At 43.9% G+C, this 21,112-nt stretch overlaps 2 protein-coding genes across 2 annotated transcripts in view; one reads left to right on the plus strand and one right to left on the minus strand.

The window, feature by feature from the left end:
* Positions 1–21,112, minus strand: part of Kpna1 (karyopherin subunit alpha 1) — a 596,817-nt gene that overhangs the window by 572,522 nt on the left and 3,183 nt on the right. Inside the window, exon 2 of the mRNA XM_048346771.1 lies at positions 19,543–19,547. Coding sequence (XP_048202728.1) covers positions 19,543–19,547 — 5 coding nt within the window. The remainder of the gene's footprint in view (positions 1–19,542; positions 19,548–21,112) is intronic.
* Positions 1–21,112, plus strand: part of Pdia5 (protein disulfide isomerase family A member 5) — an 87,844-nt gene that overhangs the window by 29,209 nt on the left and 37,523 nt on the right. Inside the window, exons 4-8 of the mRNA XM_048346773.1 lie at positions 6,109–6,192; positions 6,434–6,479; positions 9,427–9,519; positions 12,988–13,048; positions 18,371–18,438. Coding sequence (XP_048202730.1) covers positions 6,109–6,192; positions 6,434–6,479; positions 9,427–9,519; positions 12,988–13,048; positions 18,371–18,438 — 352 coding nt within the window. The remainder of the gene's footprint in view (positions 1–6,108; positions 6,193–6,433; positions 6,480–9,426; positions 9,520–12,987; positions 13,049–18,370; positions 18,439–21,112) is intronic.

Below are 21,112 nucleotides of genomic sequence, written 5' to 3' on the forward strand. Positions count from 1 at the left end.
AAAAAGTATTGGGCTGAGAATCAGCCCTAGCCCACTGGGTGTTTTACTACCACTTAATTATGAAATATGGGGTGATCTGGGCATGGTGGGCAAGCCTGGGAGCCTATGGCAGGAGGATTGCAAGTTCCAGGAAATCTGAACTACATAGCAAGACCTTTTCTTTAAAACAAAACAAAACCCAAAAAGTATAAAGTGCAGTGGAATTTGTAGGACTGAAGGGCAAGCCCACATTAGAAGCAAATTGCTGTGAGGCCTTTAGCAAATCTCTGCCTCTCTCTGGACTATAATTTGTAAAATGTGTAGTAGAACCTTCCAAGTTGCTCTCTTCCCTAAAGAGCCTGATTCAGAAAATGCCAGAAGCTGCCAGCTTAATATATGTATATATGCAGGTATGTGTTGGACTTGTGCCTTTCAGTGCTGGGTCTTTCGCTTGTTGGATCTCTCCCCATTCTGGGTATCTCCTATCCTTCTCCCCAAGGTGCTGTCTTCTCTCTCCCTTGTTTCTCTCCCCTCCCTGTTTCTGTCGCCTCTTCCTAGAGAGAACTGAATCTCTGTTGCTCCCGTTCTTGGGATCTGTTTTCATTTTTCCTCCTGGGGATATTTCTTTTCCTTTTTGGTTTTTCCTGCAAGCACACCTGTAGACACATGTGACCTCTCTGCTAGCTTTCTTCCTAGTGCTTGGCTGTCATTTGTGCAGCAAGAGGCTGTGCGTGACTTCTGTCTAGGGATTTGTCAGTCCTTTCTACTCTCTGCCTCCTAGCTCCAGCCTGTTTTGGCTGGTGGAGACAGCGAAGTACATTATATGGGGTAGTAGTCCATAGTCTCTCATGCTGCAGCCCAGGGCTATCATGGGGATGGAGCCTTGTCAGGTAGTGCTTCTGTCTGGGAAATTTAGCTGGAGCCAGCCAAGGATGCCACACTTGGTATGCAAATTCCCATGGCTTCCTTGCTAGGGGCAGACTCCTGTCAAGTACATGGTTGCTTTCTTTCCCTGGGATGCCAAATCATTGCATAGACACATTTTCTTTCTTACCTACTCTCTTCCCATCCATTTGATTTTCCTGGAGTCTTGATGGCTCCCAAGACGCAAAATTAGGGGCCTGCTGGGACAGATATAGCATATTATTAAGTCTTACATCTTCTTTGAAAAACTATTTGAGTTTAACATTTTCCCCTTATATATAAGCATGACAAATGTTACTTACCATCGGATAAAATAGACTCCCAGAAGTCAGAAGTCCCCTCACCCTTCCTTTTTTTATTTTTATTTTTTGCCTGTCTTGGGCCTTGAACTCAGGGCCTGGTGCTGCCTCTGAGCTTTATCTGCTCAAGGACAGCACTCTTCACTTAATCCACAGTTCCATTTTCAACTTTTTGGGTGGTTAATTGGAGATGAGTCTCATGAACTTTACTGCCTTGGTTGGCTTTGAACTGTGATCTCAGATCTTAGCCTTCTTAGTAGCTATGGTTACAGGTGTGAACCACCAGTGCCAGGCCAGAAGGCCCATTTTTACCTTATGATTTCAGATGACTCTGTCACTGAGCCAGGAACTTGTGGTAACATGTCCCCACTGGCATATCTCCACCCGAGTAGACCTGGGGGAGAGAGGAGGAACACTTCCTTAGAGAAGTTACTCTCTTCCTTCTCATTCCCCACACTCAGTGACTGAAGTACAGTTCATGTTGTATGTTTCTTCTTGCAGTAGGTACCAAGGAGACCAGCCAATCAAGGAGGACTTCTGTTTGTAAAGTGCCTTCCTCAGAGAGTGCTCTGTGGAACCAAGGTCTGTCCAAGTTTAAGGCTGTGCTCATGCAGGACATTTCCAACTATTCCCTGATTTGTAGTCTAGCTACCTTTCTGCCCTTTGTCCTTATCCTTTGGTACAAAACACTCTTAGTTTCTGTTGCTCACTCCTTATCAGTTGTTTTCTTCTGTCTCTGAAAGGAGGATGCTCTTTCTTACCCATATCCAAAGGAAGCCAGATCTATCTGTTCAGAATCCCATTGCATCAGGCACAACAGACAGAAAAAGAGATTTGCCCTCCTTTCATTGATGGGGAACCAGAACTCTGAGAGGCCTGGGTAGCCAAGGGCACAGAGTTCATGGCCAAGGCAGATGGAGGCCTTGTTTGCTACCCTACCAGCAGAATACTTGACATGGTTTCCCATGAACATTAGAACCTAACTTACCGAGTAGAGTAGAGCAGTAACATTGGTTCTGATTTTTCATAGTTGCCATCTTCTATATCAGCTAAGGCAGCTTATCTTGATTGTTTAGGCCTACTTTTTCAAGGGACCAGAAGCTCACTATATGAACGAACAACTTCTATAACTTGCAGTTCAGGAAATCAAGGGCACCATCAAAGGTCACAGGGTGGCTGGTGGCAAAACTTGATCTAGGAGCCATCATTCAACTGGCTTTTGAACCTTTCTCTAAGGAAGGTTTAGGTGTTAAGCTGCAATTTGGGAAAAACCTAAAGCTTCCTCTCCTTAGTCCCCAACACCTTATTTGATTCTTGCTTCTCTTTCTTCAAACCTACCTGCCATCCATGGGCTTGACTCCTAGGAGTATAAGTCACCAGTCTGTTGAGTGATTCATGTGCAGTAGCACATGAATATCTAATCAACACAGCACTTTGTACCTGAAACAGCTGCTCCAGATTAGCAGCCAACTCCCCATAGCAGTGTTGTATGAAAACCCCATGGGTACGTGTCAGTGTGATGTGAGGTAAGTATGAGGTGTGTATAGGCCTCTGTGATCCTTCCCTCCTTATTCTTTGTGTCAGGTAGGGAGGGATAAGGTATAGCAGGTCAGTGGCCTTGAGACCTCGCAGGTCATCAACCTGATGACAGATTCCTATAGGCCAGGGGAGGGGCAATAGAGCCTTAACAATCTAGGACAAAGTGCCTCCCTTTCCCTGTTCACTGCTTTTGTCTCTCTTTTTTTTTTTTTTTCCCCAGCCATGAGCTGGGGGAGGAAGGGAGGCAGTGGATCAATTAATTGTACTTAATATATCAACCCAGATCCTTTTAAGTCCCTGAGCTTGAGTAATTTTCTCCCCTTCTTGAACTCTTATGACTTTTATTGTCTGTACTGCACAATTAGTACATGTTCACGTGCACACTTAGACGCTCTAAGAGACAGAATTCTCAGCAGGGAGCAGAGCTGGGAGAGCCCTATCAAGAACTGTCATCTTCAGGATTCCTGGAGCCCAGCAGACATCCTAGGAAGACAGACGTGCAGCCCTCATCACAGCAGCTGTAGATAGATAGCATCATTCATTCCACTTGTTTGCCCAGTCAAGTTGGTTATTGAATGCCTATTGAATGCCTTTGTTGTGACCCTAGGAAACCAGCTTTGAGCAAAAGTAAGCTCTTGCCTTCAGGGAGCACATATTTCTGATGGGAACACAGTCCGTGGACAAGTGGTCAGATCTCAGTAGTGTGGAGAGGAAGCAAGATGAGGAAGATTGGGAGTGCTGTGACAGGAAGGAAGCCACCTCCTACCCCATCCCTTAGACAGAAAGAGTATGTATGCACAGGAGGCAGGGAAGAGTGTCCCATAAACTAAGGAAGAGGATCATATAGAGTTGGCCACCAGGAATCCTGGGTGTTTCACATAGCTGGAGTACAGGTCACAGGCTGCGAGCTGGGCTGGACTTCTTGGCCACATTAAATTGCTGGTTGGGTGCCTCTGTGTGCCCAGCTCCTCCACCCAGGTTGGTTGGTTAGGAGCATTGCTCCTGGGCCCAAAGAGGAGCTGAAATTTGCAGCTCTAGAAACTTCCTCTGGTCCAGGTTCTGGCAGAATGGGCTGGACTTGACTCAAGCCCTGACATTCCTCTCTGTGCCTTTTGAAGCTCTCAGGCCCTGAGGGAGACTGCTGCACTGTTGTTACTGAGGCTTGGTTCCTACCCTAGCATCTGCTGTTTGTTGTTAACTGGTGGTGGTTGTGGTCATATAAACAGCTGAGTAAAGCCTGGCAAAGAAGGTGCCAAGTAAATGATTGTAAACTTCCCAAGTGGTGCTCTTTTCCCAGGGAATTAGGAAGATAAAGAATACTTCACTTAGCTGTTCTCAAACCAACCTGGACTACAATGCCTCTAGGAACCAGTAAACCCAAGCTAAAATAGCTAGTGCTGAAGGCATGTGTGGTGTTGGAGGACTTAAGGACAGGAAGTTTCTAGCGGCCAGATGCCATGCATTGCCATCTGATGTCCTCATTACCAGCTTGGTTCTTTCTGGATACTCCTTGTCGTTGGATGCCTTTATCACCTGAGGGAGGAGCCATTGTTATGTTAGCACTCCTTCATCTGCATTCATCACTAACTTCTTTATGTGTACCAGTCTTGGGGCTTGAACTCAGGACTTGAGTGCTGTCACTGAGCTTTTGTACTCAGGGCTAGCATTCTGCCACTTGAGTCACTACTCCACTTCCTGCTTTTTGGTATTTAGTTGGAGATAAGAGTCCCATAGACTCCTGCCTGGGCTGGCTTTGAACTGTGATCCTCAGATCTTAGCCTCTTGAGTAGCTAGGATTACAGGCATGAGCCACTGGTGCCTGGCTGTTATGTACTTTTGAGTCCTCGCTCTTGATAGACTGGTAGCTGGAAACTGAAGTAGCTAGTGGTGGCTAGATAGCTAGGACCAGTGGGAAGGAAACATGTGGTCCTGAATGAGATGAAGTCAGGGTAATAGAGTGACACACCTTCTTCCCACATACTTTTCCCCTTTGAGACTTGCTTCTTAACTTGCATTGCATCTTTATACTTGGAGTGAGTTAAACCTGCAGTTTTTCTTGTCCACTGATGATGTTGCTTGTAGAATTGAGCTGAGTGGTTTAATGAGTCCATCTGTTCTGGGGCTCATGCACAGCTGTGTGAAGCTGGTGGCTGTGGATAAAGGAGAGGAGAATAAACAGGTGAGAGAGGAAGGACCTAACTGCAGGTGGCTGCTGTGTCCAGCAGAACGTTTCCCAGAGACTGCCACTCTGTCGTTACAGGTGTCCAGTGGATGACAGGTTGCTAAAATATTCTGTTGAGTTCATTCAGATCTAGAGACAAGCAGGGCTGTTTACATGCAGGATGGTGGGCTAGCCAGTAAGGGAGTGGCAGTCAGAGATGGTGGTAAAGCAAGCAGGAAGGCCCCTGAGGGGCTGATAGATTGGGCTGGGCAAAGGATGACGAGCTATGAGGCATGGTGGTCTCACACAGTGGTTCCCACACTGAGCACGTGTCAGGATTGTTTGGAAAGTCATGTTAAAACTCTTAACACCTGAGTGATTTTGTTTAGTAGATCAAGGATGTGGCTAAGCGTTTGCATTTCAGTGTTGGTTCAGGGACCACATCTGATGATCCATTGGTCCAACAGGAAGAATAGCAACATTAGATGAGGTCTTGCACTAGTAGTTTGTAAACAGCATGGGGCCATTGGTAGGCATTTCTTGTCAGAGTTGCAGTTCAGTTGCCGAGTATTCCCCTCCTCCTTTTGGCCTTTACCAGTACCCAGTCAGATTTCAGCACTAATTCAGCATGGCAGAACATTTTCCTTTTTTCTTGGTCATATGGCCTATAGCAGATGGCACATATTAGAGCTTTGAAAGCAAAAGTTTGCTTTGGCCCTACCCTCATAGAGTCTGAACTAATGGCCTGAGATGACCAGGGAAGCAGTGTGTTTTAAACTTTCCCAGTGAGCTGCTGGTATTATAGCTTTTTCCCCCCTTTTATTGGTTTGGGGATCTCACCTTGTTGCCCAGACTGGCCTCAAACTTCAGGGCTCAAGCGATCCTCCTGACTCAGTCTCCTGAGTAGCTAAAACACACATGTGCTCTATGTGCCTGGCTGAATTCTCCATCCCTTCTGGGCATTTCCTCTGTCTGAGTAGTGCCATATCCTCTGCTGTCTGCTTGCCTTGTCGCTCTTGTCCAGCCCCTATCCTGCTAGTTATGCTTTCCCCTAGTTCTCTAAGACCCTGCTCTCAGAAGGTCCTCACCTGTTACTGAGAATTCCAGATTATCTGGCTTATTTCTTTGCCTACCAGCAAATTTTACCGTCAATACTGATGTGAGGATTTTAGGTAACAAATGCTTCCCGATATTTGTATCTTTCAGTGATGCAGAGAGTAGAAAATTGTGCAAGAAGATGAAAGTTGACCTCAGCCCAAAGGACAAAAAGGCTGAATTATTCCATTACCAGTAAGTACACATAGGCATTTCCTATTTTCAAGTAAGTGCTGAAAGCTTTATTGGTATTCTCATGAGCAGCAATTTTTAGTTAGATTAATTTTATTGTAGAATGTTTTTTTCTATTCATAATTATTTCTTAAAAAAATTCCGAACTGTTCAATAGCCAAGTCTTATTAAAATGCTTCAGGAAATCTAAAGTATATATTTTTCCAACAATCCTTAAAGTTAACCCTTTTTTCTCATTTGATAGGGATGGTGCATTTCATACTGAATATAATCGAGCTTTGACACTTAAGGTAAATTTTCCTTCCTTGTTTTCAGCAGACTTGGAGTGAACAGATATAGAAAGTCTGGCATATTGTCTCTGAGAGAAAGAAGAGCAGATTGTACAATGGCTCTCCCAAGTGACCTTAGGACCTAACTTATCTCTAGAGCCCATGCCAGCAGGATAGCTGGAAAAGTTTGTAACTGTTAACACAAGGGGATGACCCAGCCTTGTAGATAAGTTAGTGATTGTCTGGGACTTAACCAGCGAGTCAAGTGACATCACAGCCTCTTCCCTACATAGGTCTGAGTCTGGTTGAGTGGTCACCTACCATGCATGAGGCCCTGGGTTCAATTCTGCAGCACCACATACACAGAAAAAAAAAAAAAAAAGGTCTGAGTCTCTTTCAAAAGCCATTGCTTCAAAGCCATCCCATCATCTCTGTGGTACTATCCACAGTAACCATCCGTAGGACAAAGGGGACATTCTCTGCCCAGGTTAGTATAGGATACAGAACATGAGCAAATTGGCACCTTTGGGCCTCTGTAGCCCTATGGATGTGGATGTCATTGAGGTATTCCCTGTTACAGTCTAACCTAGAAGTAGATGAAAAGGTGTGAATGAGGAGAACTGAGATCCTATGATCTCTTATTGTCCCCAGGTTATCATAGAACATTTGCTCTCCTTTCATACTGGCATCCTCTTCCTTAAACCAACCTTCTATTTCTATCTAGATGCATTTTCCTGCCTTGGCAGGGTCCAATTTCTTCTGGTCCCAATCTAGGTTGAACTCAGCTACTCTTAACACTCCTCTTCTCAGACAGAGGTTGATCCCTGAACTCTGGACTTTTTTTTTCCATCTGTGTCTCCTCCCATTGTTTCCTGCATGTTCACTGTCTGTGTAGCTATCATTTCCCCTTGCCTCTATGCCTCTCCTTCATATTTTGTTTACCTACTAACACTTCCCTTTTTTTTTTTAAGTTGCCACAGATTTCATTCTGTATGAGGGCTTGGTCTGATCACTATCTTAATACCCACTTAGATGCTTGGAGAATTCTTCCCACTATAGTTACTTGACCCCTTGCATTCTGTCTTGTGGCATTAACTGCATTGTGAGAGTGAACATGTGTTCCCCAGGAGCAAGATGTAGTACGTGGGATGGGGTGATTGCTTATACATTGATTAAAAAGAAAGACTGGGTCTTGGTTTTGTGTTCAGAAAGGGCCTCAGAGGAATCTGTCCTAGGGTCATGGAGCAAGAGTAGCAGCTGTTCATAACTCTTACCAAGGAAGTAGCAAGGAGCCCAGAGGACCCAACTTGCCACTAAGTGTCTGGTATGGGAGGCACAGACCTGGCTTTGTCTCATACTTGGGGTAGGAGTAGCATATTCCCACTCTTGCTATGTTAACAAGCTGAAAAAGTAGGCTAAGCATTGTATAGGTTCAGTCTTTGCTTTCAGACAGAATAGGCAGCCATAGTCCTACAGGGCCAAGAATGGCCAACGCAGAATCTCTAGATTTCTCACAGGAAGTTGGTGTAGCATTTATCCTGACTGCCTGATGCTTTTTCCTTTTCTGCCTTCACAGCTAAGGTCAAAGCTGCCTCTGTCAGTGACCAGGGTGTTCCTGGGCCCATTTGCAAAAAGGTAGAGGAGCCCTAAGTGGATGGAAACAGTATGCATATGCTGTCGTTATGCATAGTTGATTAGGAGCTGTAAGACTACTGTAGCATCTAAGGAGATTAAGGGCCTGCTAAGTGAGGGCTTTTTGCATCTTTCCATTGTAAAACTGAGAAGGAACTTCCTATGGAAGCAGCCCTTTGCGTGTCTGCCGGTGCCTTCCTGGTTAGATCCATATGTGCATGGGAGCCTAGATTGGAGCAACTCTCTGCAGACCTTCTCCCAAACTTGAAACTCTGAGCCATGCCCATAGCCATAAAGATCCCAAAGGCCAAGTACAGCTGTTGGGCTATTTTCCTGGGATTATGAGCACCCAGATAGGATGGCTGAAGGTGGGCTTTGGCCAAGGCATTGCTCCTCACAGATGTTTCCGTGGCCTTATTCAGTTAGGCCAACTTGCAGAGAGCAACATCTGGTTGGGCTATTTAGCTTCAGTTAAATGACCATTCAAGTTGTTACATTAAAAGAGGCCATTTTTTGCCCTTTCCTATCCATATCATCTTTGTATTTTAATGCTGAGTGGGAGTGGGAGCAAAGAGGCTGTGTGAGCTCTGAAGTTTAGTTCACAATGGATGTGGGGACAGACCCCCTTTCCCGCCATATGAGCAGTTTTAAACCTATTGTAGATTACTGATCCCACTGATAGTCAACTGCATAGAGATCTTCCCCCCCAGAAACAAGGCATGTACATATAGCAAAGTAACCCTTCCCTATGAGTCTGAGGTTTCCCAGACTCCCAGAGTCTGTTGCAGGTTGGACTGACAGAGAAATGGAGGACAGCACTCCTCTTCCTTGTCTGTTGGGTGTCTTCAAAGACCCCAAAGGAGTAGAGATTTGAGTCAATGCTAGGTAACAAGCCCTTTAGCTGAGATCATAACCAACGTCCCTCATGTACTGCCTACCAGGTGGTCAGTAGATGTGATTATTTGCTTATGGGATTGACAGTTTTAGTGGCTGTAGGGATGTGGAAGTATCTACTTTGGACAAGACTGGAAGCCTTCATTCAGTTGACTAGAAAGGCTTCTTGGAGGAGTATAGCACTAGTGTGCCTCTGAAGATACATAATAGGTATGGACCAACTGACCAGTCAGATGTCATGTGAGTGAAAACACCTGATGGGAGTGGTGGAGGTGCATTTTCAGACATTAATATAGTGACATCTATGAACAATGGAAATAGTTTATCTTTCAAACTGGTCCAGTTTGACTGGTCCAGTCAAACAAAGTAAGTTCCTGGTTCTCTTGCTTCTCTCTTATCCTGGCTAAAATGTATTTTCTCTTCTTTCCACCCTGTCTTCCAGTCCATAGTAGCCTTTCTGAAGGATCCTAAAGGTCCTCCACTGTGGGAAGAAGATCCTGGAGCCAAGGATGTAGTCCACATTGACAGTGAAAAGGTAACTTATACCCTGTTAGTTCTTCCCTGATATCTGAGTCTCTCAAGGAGAGGAGTCCAAGGAACTATTCCAGAACCACTTGTACTTTCCCTAGGGTAACTAGGCCAGAATCCTAATATTTCACTTCCTATCTGTGATGTAATAAACAGTAGCAGACAAGTGAGAAGGTTCTCCGTTCTCCATTATCATATTTAAGATATTTGAACATGTTTAGCTTTTCATTTTGAGTGTATAGTCCAGATATTGGTGGCATTGGCTATACATTTTTCAGTCCTTAGGTAATTTTATAACTTATATAATTTTAAACAAATTTGTATCTTCTTGAGCTTCTATTCACAATTGACCAAGAAGGAAGGGTGGAAAGGTAAAGTCTAACAGCCTTTATTCTTCAATTATTCAACCACAACTATAGCCAACCTGCCCTTCCCTTCACAGCCTGTTTCATTTGACCTGAGTGTGCCCTCTTAGTTTGTATAATGTCTTATGTGAATAACTGTGCCCTTCTACAGGGAGGAACCAGGTCCTCTCCCCAGTATTTCCCCTGATCTGTGAGGGAACTGAGGCTTTTTTTCTTTGTCAGTAGTGGGGCTTTAACTCAGGGCTTGGCTGCTGTCCTTGAACTTTTTTGCTCAAAGCTAGCACTCTACCACTTTGAGGCACAGCACCACTTCTGATTTTCTGGTGGTTAATTGGAGTTCATGGACTTTACTGCCTGGGCTGGCTTCAGATCCTCAGATCTCAGACTCCTGAGTACCTAGGATTACAGGGGTGAGCTACTGTTGCCTGCAAGTAAGTCTTTTTTTTTTTTTTTTTTGCAGATGAAGGGAAACTGTTTGTTCTTATCTTGATGAGATAAAGGATATCTTTTATCTTTCTCTGCCTCTTCTCCCTTTCCATTTAAAATTATTGACTCTCAGCCTGTTAGCCCAAAAGGAAATAACGACTTTCTTACTTTCTGGAGGGGAGATTGTGTGTGATCACTGTGGGCCACACAAGGGAGTTGGTCTGTGGTGATTCAGTGCAAGGTGCTGAGTGTCTCTATTCCTGGAATAGACGCATCAGAATTGTCAGCTAGTAGGTTAACTCTTTTTAGAAAGCTTGTTGGGGAAAGGGGGTGGGGGAGTTGTCAGCAGAGGGTGGCACGAGTGCCTAGAGCTATGAATAAAAGGAAAAGCTGAACTGGTTGTTGCTCCTGTGATAAATTTTTAGCTTCTCTGGAAAGCAGTTGCCTGGCACCTCTACCCCCAGTGTCATGTCCCAAATTTCCTGAGATTGTTTTTTCCTAACTGCTTAAGCACCAGCTGCTATTCTTTTCACTCTTCTCTGTCAGGCAGACATATAAAGTATGGCTGCTTTTCTGATGCTGGAATCCCCATATAAAATAATTAAAAGTTTCAGATTCAAAGTTTGAATTACTGACTCAATTTGTAGGCTTAGATTCCATACTTTTAGAAGGCAATTAAACTTCTATGCATGTAATATTTGTTCCTGAAGATAATAAGAACCCAAGTTGAAGTATTCACAATAAAGTATTTTTTCTCAGATCTTTTGCTGAGTTTTTTCTCCATAGATCCTAGAAGATAATTTTTAAAGTTATTTACATAGTTAATGCTCAACTAGGGTCAAATATCCGGTGAACGTAGTCAGAATCAAAATGGAGTCACTTGTGTTAAGCTCTAAAATGAAAAATAAAACAGTTAGGATTCAGGGCCACGCCAGTATAAAGCATGAGAATTAATTTCAACAACAAACCTAGACTTTATCTCAGAAACAAGCTGTGGTGGCTCATGCTTGTAAACCTAGCTTTTCAGAAGGTGGAGAAAAGAGGATCTCGATCTGAGGCTGGCCTGGGTAAAAGCGTGAGACTATTTTAAAAGCTGACTAAAAGCAAAAGGACTAGGAATGGCTCATTGGGGAAGCTCTGAGTGCATCCCCAATACGAACCACCAAGAAGAGAAAAAAAAAAAAAGTTTATAACTTCAACTTTGGACTGACAGCAATCTTGCTCTCAATTGTAACCTCCTCACCCCATTATTAATCCTGTGACCTATTGTTTTAAAAGAGCTTATTTAGTCTTTATTTTACCTTTAAAAGTTCCCCTTGATCCTTCCTGTAGTTTCCATGAGTGACAGACTATATTATAATGCTGTCTGCTACTTCCAAATAAATATCATGAGTATTTAAAGCACTTCTGTGGTTATTATTTAGGTTGACATTTAGTTACCCATTCTGTTTAAGAAATGGGTGCCTGAGCCCTTTTGTTATGTAAATAAGAGTAAACTTTCTCAGGATTTATTATAAAATGTAATCTTTTTTATCTAGACAATTTAGAATATACAACTTAACCATAAAAGAAAACCACAATCACCCCACAACTTTTCATTGAGAAATACCCACTCCTGAACTTTTTGTAGCCTTTTAGAGTTTTATCATAATTCATACATAAATATTTCTACTCTCAAAAATTTTTTTACATTTCACATGCTGTCTTGTAACTTGTCCTCCCTCCCCACCTTCACTTAATGTAACATGCACATCTAATTGTGACATTAAATATGCCTCCTGCTCTTTTTAATGCTGCAGTAGAATTCCATTGTGCAAGATCTGCCATCATTTATTTATCTAATGCCTTGTTGCTGCCGGAAAGCTCCATTTGGAAATTTTCTCTTATTTTCTTCATTATTCAAGAGAAAACCCTCTAATTCTCTTTTGTGAAAACTGGTTAGAGGAGCTTATTTTAATCAAAATATGCTATGTCTTGGTGCTTTACTGCAGCCCTTGATGGATTTGCTTTTTCTCATCCATCATTGGCTCCCACTGGAAAAATGTCTGTGCCCTACTTAAGTCTTTACATTAGCATTGTTCTAACCATTTGTCTTTTTACATTTATCATATTTATTTAACAGGTCATTATGCATTGCCTAATAATGTATCAGGCTCTGATCTAAGGATTAACAGTTGATCCCTTTAGTGTGTAACCTCCTTGAGGAGCTGGGAAGCCTTCACCCTTATGCCCTTGTGAGCACAGTGGACCTTTGGGCCCAAATAGTGTTGGTTGTGTGAGAGCCTCAGAAGAAATGAATAGGCCAGGACTATGTCAACCACCAGATCCTCATCTGGCCAAGCCAGGCAGACATCAAAGCAGCCCCTACCACAATGCTACTCCCCAAATCACACAGGACAAATACAGCTTCTTGATATCTTTGAATTGTTCAGACAGAGCCAAAAGTAAAGCCAGTAGCTGGTTCTACCTACTTTATCTCACCAGTTGGTCTTGGGAAAGCCATTTGTCCCTCAGGGCCTCAGTTTTCCCCTCTGTAATATGGAAGAATGGTCTAGAATAGTCAGCTCAAGTTCTTCAGCACCCGATATACTGTGGGTACTGGGGCAAGAGGAGTGGATAGCTTGTGCCCTATTAGTACATTGTGGGTAAATAACCTGCTGCTATTTTGTGTCTTTGTGCTGTAGGACTTCAGACGGCTCCTGAAGAAGGAAGAGAAGCCACTTCTCATGATGTTTTATGCCCCTTGTAAGTGAACATTCTCCTTTGGGCAAGTCTGTTGTTCAGTCTCCTGAGATGATGGGCAGCTGGGGTTCCTGGGGCTAACTGGAAGCTACCCTCAGTCTCTTATTCCATCATTCCATCCACACTTCTTTGCTTTCTCTTAGCCTTTCTGTCTGGCTCCCTGTCTCCTACTGTCCCCTTCCACTAGAATCAGCAGCCTTTTTTACTTTTCATCTTAGAACCAATATAGTTCCCTGTCTAGTTAGCTCTCTGCCTTCCCTCGAACCCTCTAACCCTCTGCCTCATGTAGCAGATTCATGTACCCTCAGTCTCAGGTACACTTTGGTGCTGCTATTCTGCCACTCCTCAGGCCTGCCTGCTTCATGGAATGGGACACAGCTTTTCGTTACTGGTCCCTGCATCAGAGAAATGGAGCTTGGGCTTTGTTCCTGTGTGAGGACAGAGGCCATGTGAATAGCAGGAGGACCACTGAGGTAGCAACAGGAAGACCTGGATTCTGAGTCCAGCTATGTTGCCAGCAAGCTGGGTTCATTTTTTTTCCCTCTCTGATCTCAGTTTTCATACCTGTAAGAGAAGAGCTTGGGTCATAGCAGTAGATTTCACACTTTTTAACTGCATTTCACAGATTTAGAAATACTTTCCTATTGCTGATCATTGTTGTTTGTACCTATAATCCCATCACTTGGATGATGGAGGCAGGAGGATCAGGTGTTTGAGAGTAGTCTGGGCTACAGAGCAAAATCTTGTCCCCAAAACATATACAGAAGCCAGATGCTGGTGGCTCATACCATCCAGAGGATCTTTGAAGCCAGCCGGGGCAGAAAACTCTAAAAGATCCCATCCCCAAAAATAATCAGTAAACAGCAGGGCTAGAGGTATGGCTCCAACAGTAGAATGCTAGCCAAGCCAGCAACCTGAGTAAGCATAAAGCCCTGAGTTCAAATCCTAGTACTGGAAAAAAAAGAAAGAAAGAAATTAAATAGCCCTTTCCCACTGCCACAATTTAAAAATAGAATTTATATTAAAACTCTACTTTATATGTGAATAATATATAAATAAGCTGAAACTAAAATTTTACAAAACTTGCTACCATCCACAATACCAGATGTAATGTATACTGGGCAGATTTTTTGTTTTTCGTGTGTGTATGTGTGTGTGTGTGTGTGTGTGTGTGTGTGTGTGTGTGTGTGTGTGTGTGTTTGTTATGGGGGTTCTGGGGTTTAAACTTAGAACTGCACACTTGCTAAGGAAGTGTTATACCACCTGAATAATGTCCCCAGACGTTTTTGCTTCATTTATTTTTCAAGTAAGGTCTTGAGTTTTTGCCCAGGATTGGCCTCTGAGTACAATCTTTCTACTTATGTCTCTCGCATATCAGGAATGATAGGCACATTCCACATATACAGTTTATTTGTTGATAAGGAGTGTTACTTTTTGCCCAGGCTGGCTTCAAACCCCCATCTTCCCAATTTCTACCTCCCAAGTAGCTGAGATTGCAGGCATGAGCCATTGCACTTAATACCTATTTTCTTTTCTTTTCTGTTTTATTGGAAAACAAAATTATACCTCCTGCTTCTAAGCCTTTAATGCAAGATCATCAAACTATGGCCTGTGGGTGGCCACATTTTTTTCTAATAAAGTTTTATTAAAACAGTCCTGTCCATATATTGACATGTTGTTCATGACTACTTCTGAGCTTTAAGGCAGATTAACCATTGTGACAGAGGCAGAATCTCAGGCAGTCATTTTTGGGCCATTCAGCAGTCTTATGGAAAACCCATAGCATGATTGGATGATTAGAGCTTGGTAAGACCCTTTGAGCTGTGACTGTGGAGCCTGCACATACCACTCAGGAAGCCAGAGGTGTCATTGCCTGTGAAGGCTGGAGAAAGGAGGCTGTCAATCGTAGGAGGTAGATGAACCCAAGTTGAGAGTATCACAAGCTGTGGTCCCAGGGTTCTACTTACTCTTGAAGATCCATTTCAATTTCTTCTTTCTGACAGACACCCTTTACTACTGGTGACACACCTAGTTAGATTCTGGTAGTCCTCCTGGTTCCATCTGACTTGGGTCGGTAGTTTGTTCATCATGACAGGAGATTCTCCCTGGCTCTAGCCTTTTAGTCTTTTGCTTATACCCTTCTCAACCCCAAGGTGTGCCTGTCTTCCCCCTTTCCATTGTTACTTCTCTACCAAGAATGGCCTGCATATTCACCCCTGCTCATTATCTTTATTATGGTCATTAATGTCTCATCCTTTTTTCTTTCTTCTTGAAGGGATCTTCTTAATTTTCCAGCTATGAATTGCTTCAGGAATACCTGGCTTTCAAGGTCCCTGGAGTAGTAAGAACTCCTTTGGTTTATCTCAGAACCCCCAGGATGTAACAACTAGTGAAATAACAATGTAAAGTGGGTTGTGTGTCAGTAGACAGCACAGGTCCCCGGGTAGAATCATGGTACAGTCGTGCAAATTTCCTTGTAAAGGCATTAATCACTTTAAAAAGCAGTTTGCGACTGATGTGTGTGGTGTTCTACCACCACCTCGCCCTTTCCCAGGCCCCTTTGATAGTGTGTCTGTCCTGTTCATTATAGCAGCCATGTGAGTAGTATGATCATCTTTATGTGCTGGGATTGGGGAAGGTTAGGAACCTTGTAGGTGTCACATCCTAATGGGCGAGAGAGGGAAGTAAAAAACAGTTGCTATGATAAGTTTCCCATGGAAGTCAGATTGGATGGTCTGCGAGGTGCCTGGGACCCCAGATTTCTTGCTATATTTGTGTCTTTCATAAAACAAATTCATGCTTTTATAAATGAGTCCACTGCAGCTTCCATGGCCTCATAATCCAGCTTTCTCCTGGGAAACACAGCGATTTCCTTCACCTGGATGGCTGTTAGTACTCAGATCTTGTGATCACGTGTGGGATGAATGAATCCAGAGGCCCTGGGGATCTTTCCTTGTGACATGGCATCCAGGTCCCCAAGCCTTGGTGCTTACTCAGTAAATGTTTGTTCACTGAATTAATGAGAAAATAAAAAGGCTGACTGCTCTGACTTTTGGGCTTTGAGAGTGATAATTAGTCTTACCTCTTCCCTAGCCTCCCTGTTGAATCCACTGAAAGATAAGACTCAGATAGGAATCATCGTACCAGCTCTATTTTTGGTAACATTAAATTGGAAATTGGCTGGGCATGTAGCTTTCTATTACTCCTCTTTCCCCAGTAACCTCTCTACCCAGAGCTGCTGCCCTCCACTCCTGATAGCTGGCCTGTTTGGGAAGAGGGGGAGGATAATGTTGCCAGTGAACAGAGCTGGAAGAGATGCCACATCTGTTAAGGGTGACAGGTGATCAATTAAGCTCCTGAAGTGGTCAGTGCTGAGTGAAGAAGCAGTAGAGAGAGGAGCTGTTTACAGCATGTGTGCCTTTGTTTCCCACCTGGGAGTGGAGTGGCATTCTTTTCCCCCATGGAAGTGCCCCCACTAAAGACAGGAAGACAACTCTCAGGTCTTGTGTTCCAGGTACTGAGCATCCCCTGCTGAGGGCCAAGCTTTGTGTGCCTTCCTGGTGTTAGCTCTACCTAACACCTGCAGGGCAAGTACCCAACCTGCCTAGCAAGTGCAATCTCCATTTTAAAGACAGGGACACTGAGGATCACAGTCTAAGTCAGTAGCCCACGGTGCTACAGCTAGTTGGTCCAAGGGCAGATGTCAAGGGCTCTCATTCCTCAGAGTCCCCCGTTTCTCCTGTGGGCATCCACCTGTGTGTTCCCACTGGGGCATTGTCACAGTTCCTATTCTCTATGACTCTGCACAGTGAGAACAATGCCCTAGACAGCTTCACAGTCCCCCTTTAGTGCCACTCGTGGTGCCCATGTCCCTGAGAAAAGCTTCTTGTCTTTCCAGGGAAAGTGTTGCATATGGCTGGTGCAGAAGCCTAGACTGATGTCAGGAACTCAAGTCCAGAGTTCATAGGCATCAGCATGTGTGTGTCTCTACATGTCTGCTGGCTAGCAATGTTGGCAGCAGGGCTCTGGGGCATTGTGGCAGCTAGTAGACTTGGTGCTAGACAGGTACATGTGACCTCTTCTCAGTTTTCTAGTGCCTACATCTGCACCGGAAGGCGAGAGGCCTCTGTAATTTCAGTTACTTGATCACTTCTGTCACAATGCTGGCTCAACATGGATTAGAGCTTGTCAGCCTGCCACCACATGGGCCATGGCCCCGCTTCACTGAGTTGAGACCAGCCTGAAATGTGGTTCCAGGCAGCTCTGGTTTTCTGTGGCATTTAGATGCTTCTCAAAGCCTGTTTTTCACAGAGCAGCTATCAGGAAGGGTGACAGCCTGGCATGTCAGAAATCCTGGTGGCCGAGGAAACTGGTTCTCCTGTCCAGTAGGGTCAGTATAGAAGCATAGCTCTCTGTTTGGGTTTAAATCAAGGTCACACTGAAGTAGCAGTGGATAGTTGGGACCTCGCCAGCTTGACTCTGAAACCCTCAAAGCTAGAAGAGAAAGATGACACCTCCCCCAAAGAGGAATGTAGCCATATGCACCACAGAAATACCAGAGAAGGCTGTGCCAAAGCCCTCACAGGAGCCTCTGCTCTCAGAGCTGGAAAGACCTGGGGTTGTCTGTGCTTCCACTCCCTGCCTGCCCCCTTTGCCAGGAGAAGGAATGGCCCAAAAGAGGAATTGACTTGGCCAGGGCCCTCAGCAGGTCAGGAAAGATTAACTCCTGTGTCTAAGTCCTGTCTGAATTCTTTTCCCAGCTGTCAGAGCCAGCACCTTTCACGCTCAGCTTGCCTCAGTCATTGCTTAATTATCCTTATTAATGGAAGAGAAAAGAGGCATGAAAAAATATCCCCAAAGTCTTTGTATTTATGGTCACAAATTGCCCTTCCTTGTGGCATTTGACTGGTTCATTGGCAGCCCCTGACTAAATGGTGAGGGTGGCTTTTAGCTGTGTATGCAGGAGGTTGCTTGCTCTCCCATCCCTGTTCTGGCTCCCTAAATTCCACTTGAGCTGGTCATCAGCACTTCATATTCTGTGATTTGCTTTTAGTGACATGTTTACCATTCAGTCTTCACATTCGTGGAGGAATTCTAGGCTCTGCCTTGCTTTGTGGTATCAGACTCTTAGCTCTTTGGGGACAGGGCCTCTGCCTCCTATTTCTTTATGAGGGCCCATAGTCTTTGCAGTCTTGAGCTCCCCAGGCTGATTAAATATTTGTGAGTGGAGGACAGCCTGGAGAAGGCAAGCTGGAAGGCAGGGTCAGCCTCACCATAATTGAATTTGTTGTTGTTGTTGTTGTTGTTTTTCCTGCCTGTAACCAGGGTGCAGCATGTGCAAGAGGATGATGCCACATTTCCAGAAGGCTGCGACCCAGCTTCGAGGCCACTTTGTAAGTGAGGCTTTCTGGGACAGCAGGGATGGGTGGCTCTCAGTCTTGGTGAAGAAGAGGGCTAGGAGCAGGGTGGGGAGGGAGAAGGGTGCAAGTATAAGTATTATACAGGAATTCAATCACGAGAAACAGAGAAGCACATCTTGAGAGGTCAAATTGGGAGTCTTTATTAGAAAGCCTACAATTGCAAGTGGACTCCTGTCCCACAGACCTGCAGCCCAGAATATAACTAGCACAAAGCTTTTTTTGTACTCTGTGTTGATGGTGAAGCTTGAACTCTGTGCCTGGGCACTGTCCCTGAGCTCTTCAGCTCAAGGCTTGAGCTCTACCGCATTTAGCCAGAGTGCCACTTCCAGTTTTCTGGTAGTTAAATTGGCGATAAAAGTCTTATGGACTTTCCGCCTGGGCTGGCTTTGAACTGCGATCCTCAGATCTCAGCCTCCTGAGTAGCTAGGATTACAGGTGTGAGCCAGGCTCCTGGCCTAGTACAGTGCTTTTAAAGACAAAAACCACATGTTTGTGGTAGAGACCCAAGCCTTAACAAAACTAATCTATACAGGGAAATACTCATGGGCAACCATTTAGGGGAAATCAAGGAGGAACATTCTCCTTAGCAAATCTTTCCTGGGGCTAAACATCATGACATCTACAATTCGAAGAATGGCCTATTTCACCTCTGGGCTTTTCAGAGCTGGATGAAAAGCCCCCACCACCCAGAAAGACACCAGTATCCTTATTTCATAAAGTGTCTCTTTGAGATCCAGAATTGAATTGTTTTGAAATATATATTTGCCTAGTTTTGCCCCCTAAGTAACAGGAGTATTTTGTTTTGGTGGAAACAGAAAGCTTGGAAAAAATCCATAAACATTTCATGGAAGGGTATCATAAGAACCATCTCAATGTGACTGGTCCAAACTTTATTAAGAAAGATCTGAAGTCCTAAAATTGCATTATGATCTTTATGTATCAAATTATGTGCTAATTAGCTCAAAGTCAACATATAAAGTCTAAGTGGCACTACATGGACATGTGGACAGCCCCACTACTCACCTGCAAGTCTGCTTTGTCTTTTGACCTCATTTTGGTATAACACTAGGGTCCTACTTGTTCTTCACTAATGAATTTTTAGTAGCTTTCCTAGAGTCATTTGGCCTTGGGGCACACATATCACTCTGGGGAAGTTTCTACACATTTCAGGGGCCTCAGTAGATACCATATTTTAAAATTATTTAGCCTGGAGAAAAGACTTAATTGCCTACTGTGTTCTGTCTTCCTGTGCCCTTGTGTACTTAGAAAACTGTTCAGTTCTACTTCCAAACCCTGTAGAGCTGTCAAATAAGTAGCTCCAGCCCCAAATCAGATCATGAACTAATTATTCCAGTTGGCCCAATCAAAGAAGAGGGCTTGATGCCAGTCTCATGTACCTCATGGACCATTCCCGCCCATACCATAGAGCTTGTCTGTGCTGTGCATGGCCAAGTCTAGCCAGCTTTGATTTTTTTTCAAATTGATAATACTGGGGTTTACTCTTAAGTCCCTGCTTATCTGTCTGGTACTCTACCATTTGAGTCACACTTTCAGACCTAGTTTTTGCTGGTTATTTTGAAGGCAGAGTCTCACAGACTTTTCTGCCTAGGCTGACTTTGAACCCCTATCCTCTAGATCTCAACCACTTAAGTACCTGGGATTATAGGCATGAGTGAACAGCACCTGGTTCCATCTTTGCTTTTGTTTCATGTTGCTTTTTGTTCATCATATGACACTGATTGTGATATGTGAGCTTCATGGATGCAAAAGCTAAGTCCCTGTCATATCTTTAGCACATAGCACAAGGACAAGCTCATAGTAGGTACCTAGTACATGCTGAAAGATAAGTAAAGTAACTGTGTGGCTTGTTATTCCTAGTTACATTTTATTTTAGACTCTGTCTTCTGTAGAATGATATCCTTTCCTTTTAAAAGAATCCAGAGTATTCATTATTAAGGGCAGAGACAATGGGAAGGTGGTTTCGGGGATGGGTTCTTCCCCCTGGCATTGGGCTTGCATCAGGCTTTATTTTTTCTTATTTATTGCCAAAGTGATGTAGAGAGAGGTTACAGTTTCATACATTAGGCCTTGGGTACATTTCTTGTGCTGTTTGTTACCTCCTCCCTCATTCCCCACTCCTCCCTTCCCTTCTCCCTCTCCCCCCATGAGTTGTTTAGTTGGTTTACACCATATGGTTTTGCAAGTATTGCTTTTGGAGTCATTTGTCTTTTTATTCTTTGTCTCTCAATTTTGATATTCCCTTTCACTTCCCTAGTTCTAATACCAGTATAAACAGTTTCCAGTGTACTCAGATAAGATACAGTGATAGTGCAGGTACAATCACAGAAAGGGGATATAAGAAGATCATCAACAATAGAAGCTACAGTTTCACATGGCATGTTGAAAGTAATTACAACAGTGATATAACACTCCTTTCCATAACATGGAGTTGATTTCATTTAGCGTCATCTTATGTGTTCATAAGGGCATAGCTATTAGGCTTTTGTGATCCTCTGCTGTGACTAGCCTAAACCTGTGCTAATTATTCCCTATGAGAGAGACCATAGAGTCCATGTTTCTTTGGGTCTGGCTCACTTCACTTAGTATGATTTTTTCCAAGTCCTTTCATTTCCTTACGAGTGGGGCA

This window comes from Perognathus longimembris, chromosome 5 (assembly GCF_023159225.1).
Source record: "Perognathus longimembris pacificus isolate PPM17 chromosome 5, ASM2315922v1, whole genome shotgun sequence".
NCBI lineage: Eukaryota > Metazoa > Chordata > Mammalia > Rodentia > Heteromyidae > Perognathus > Perognathus longimembris.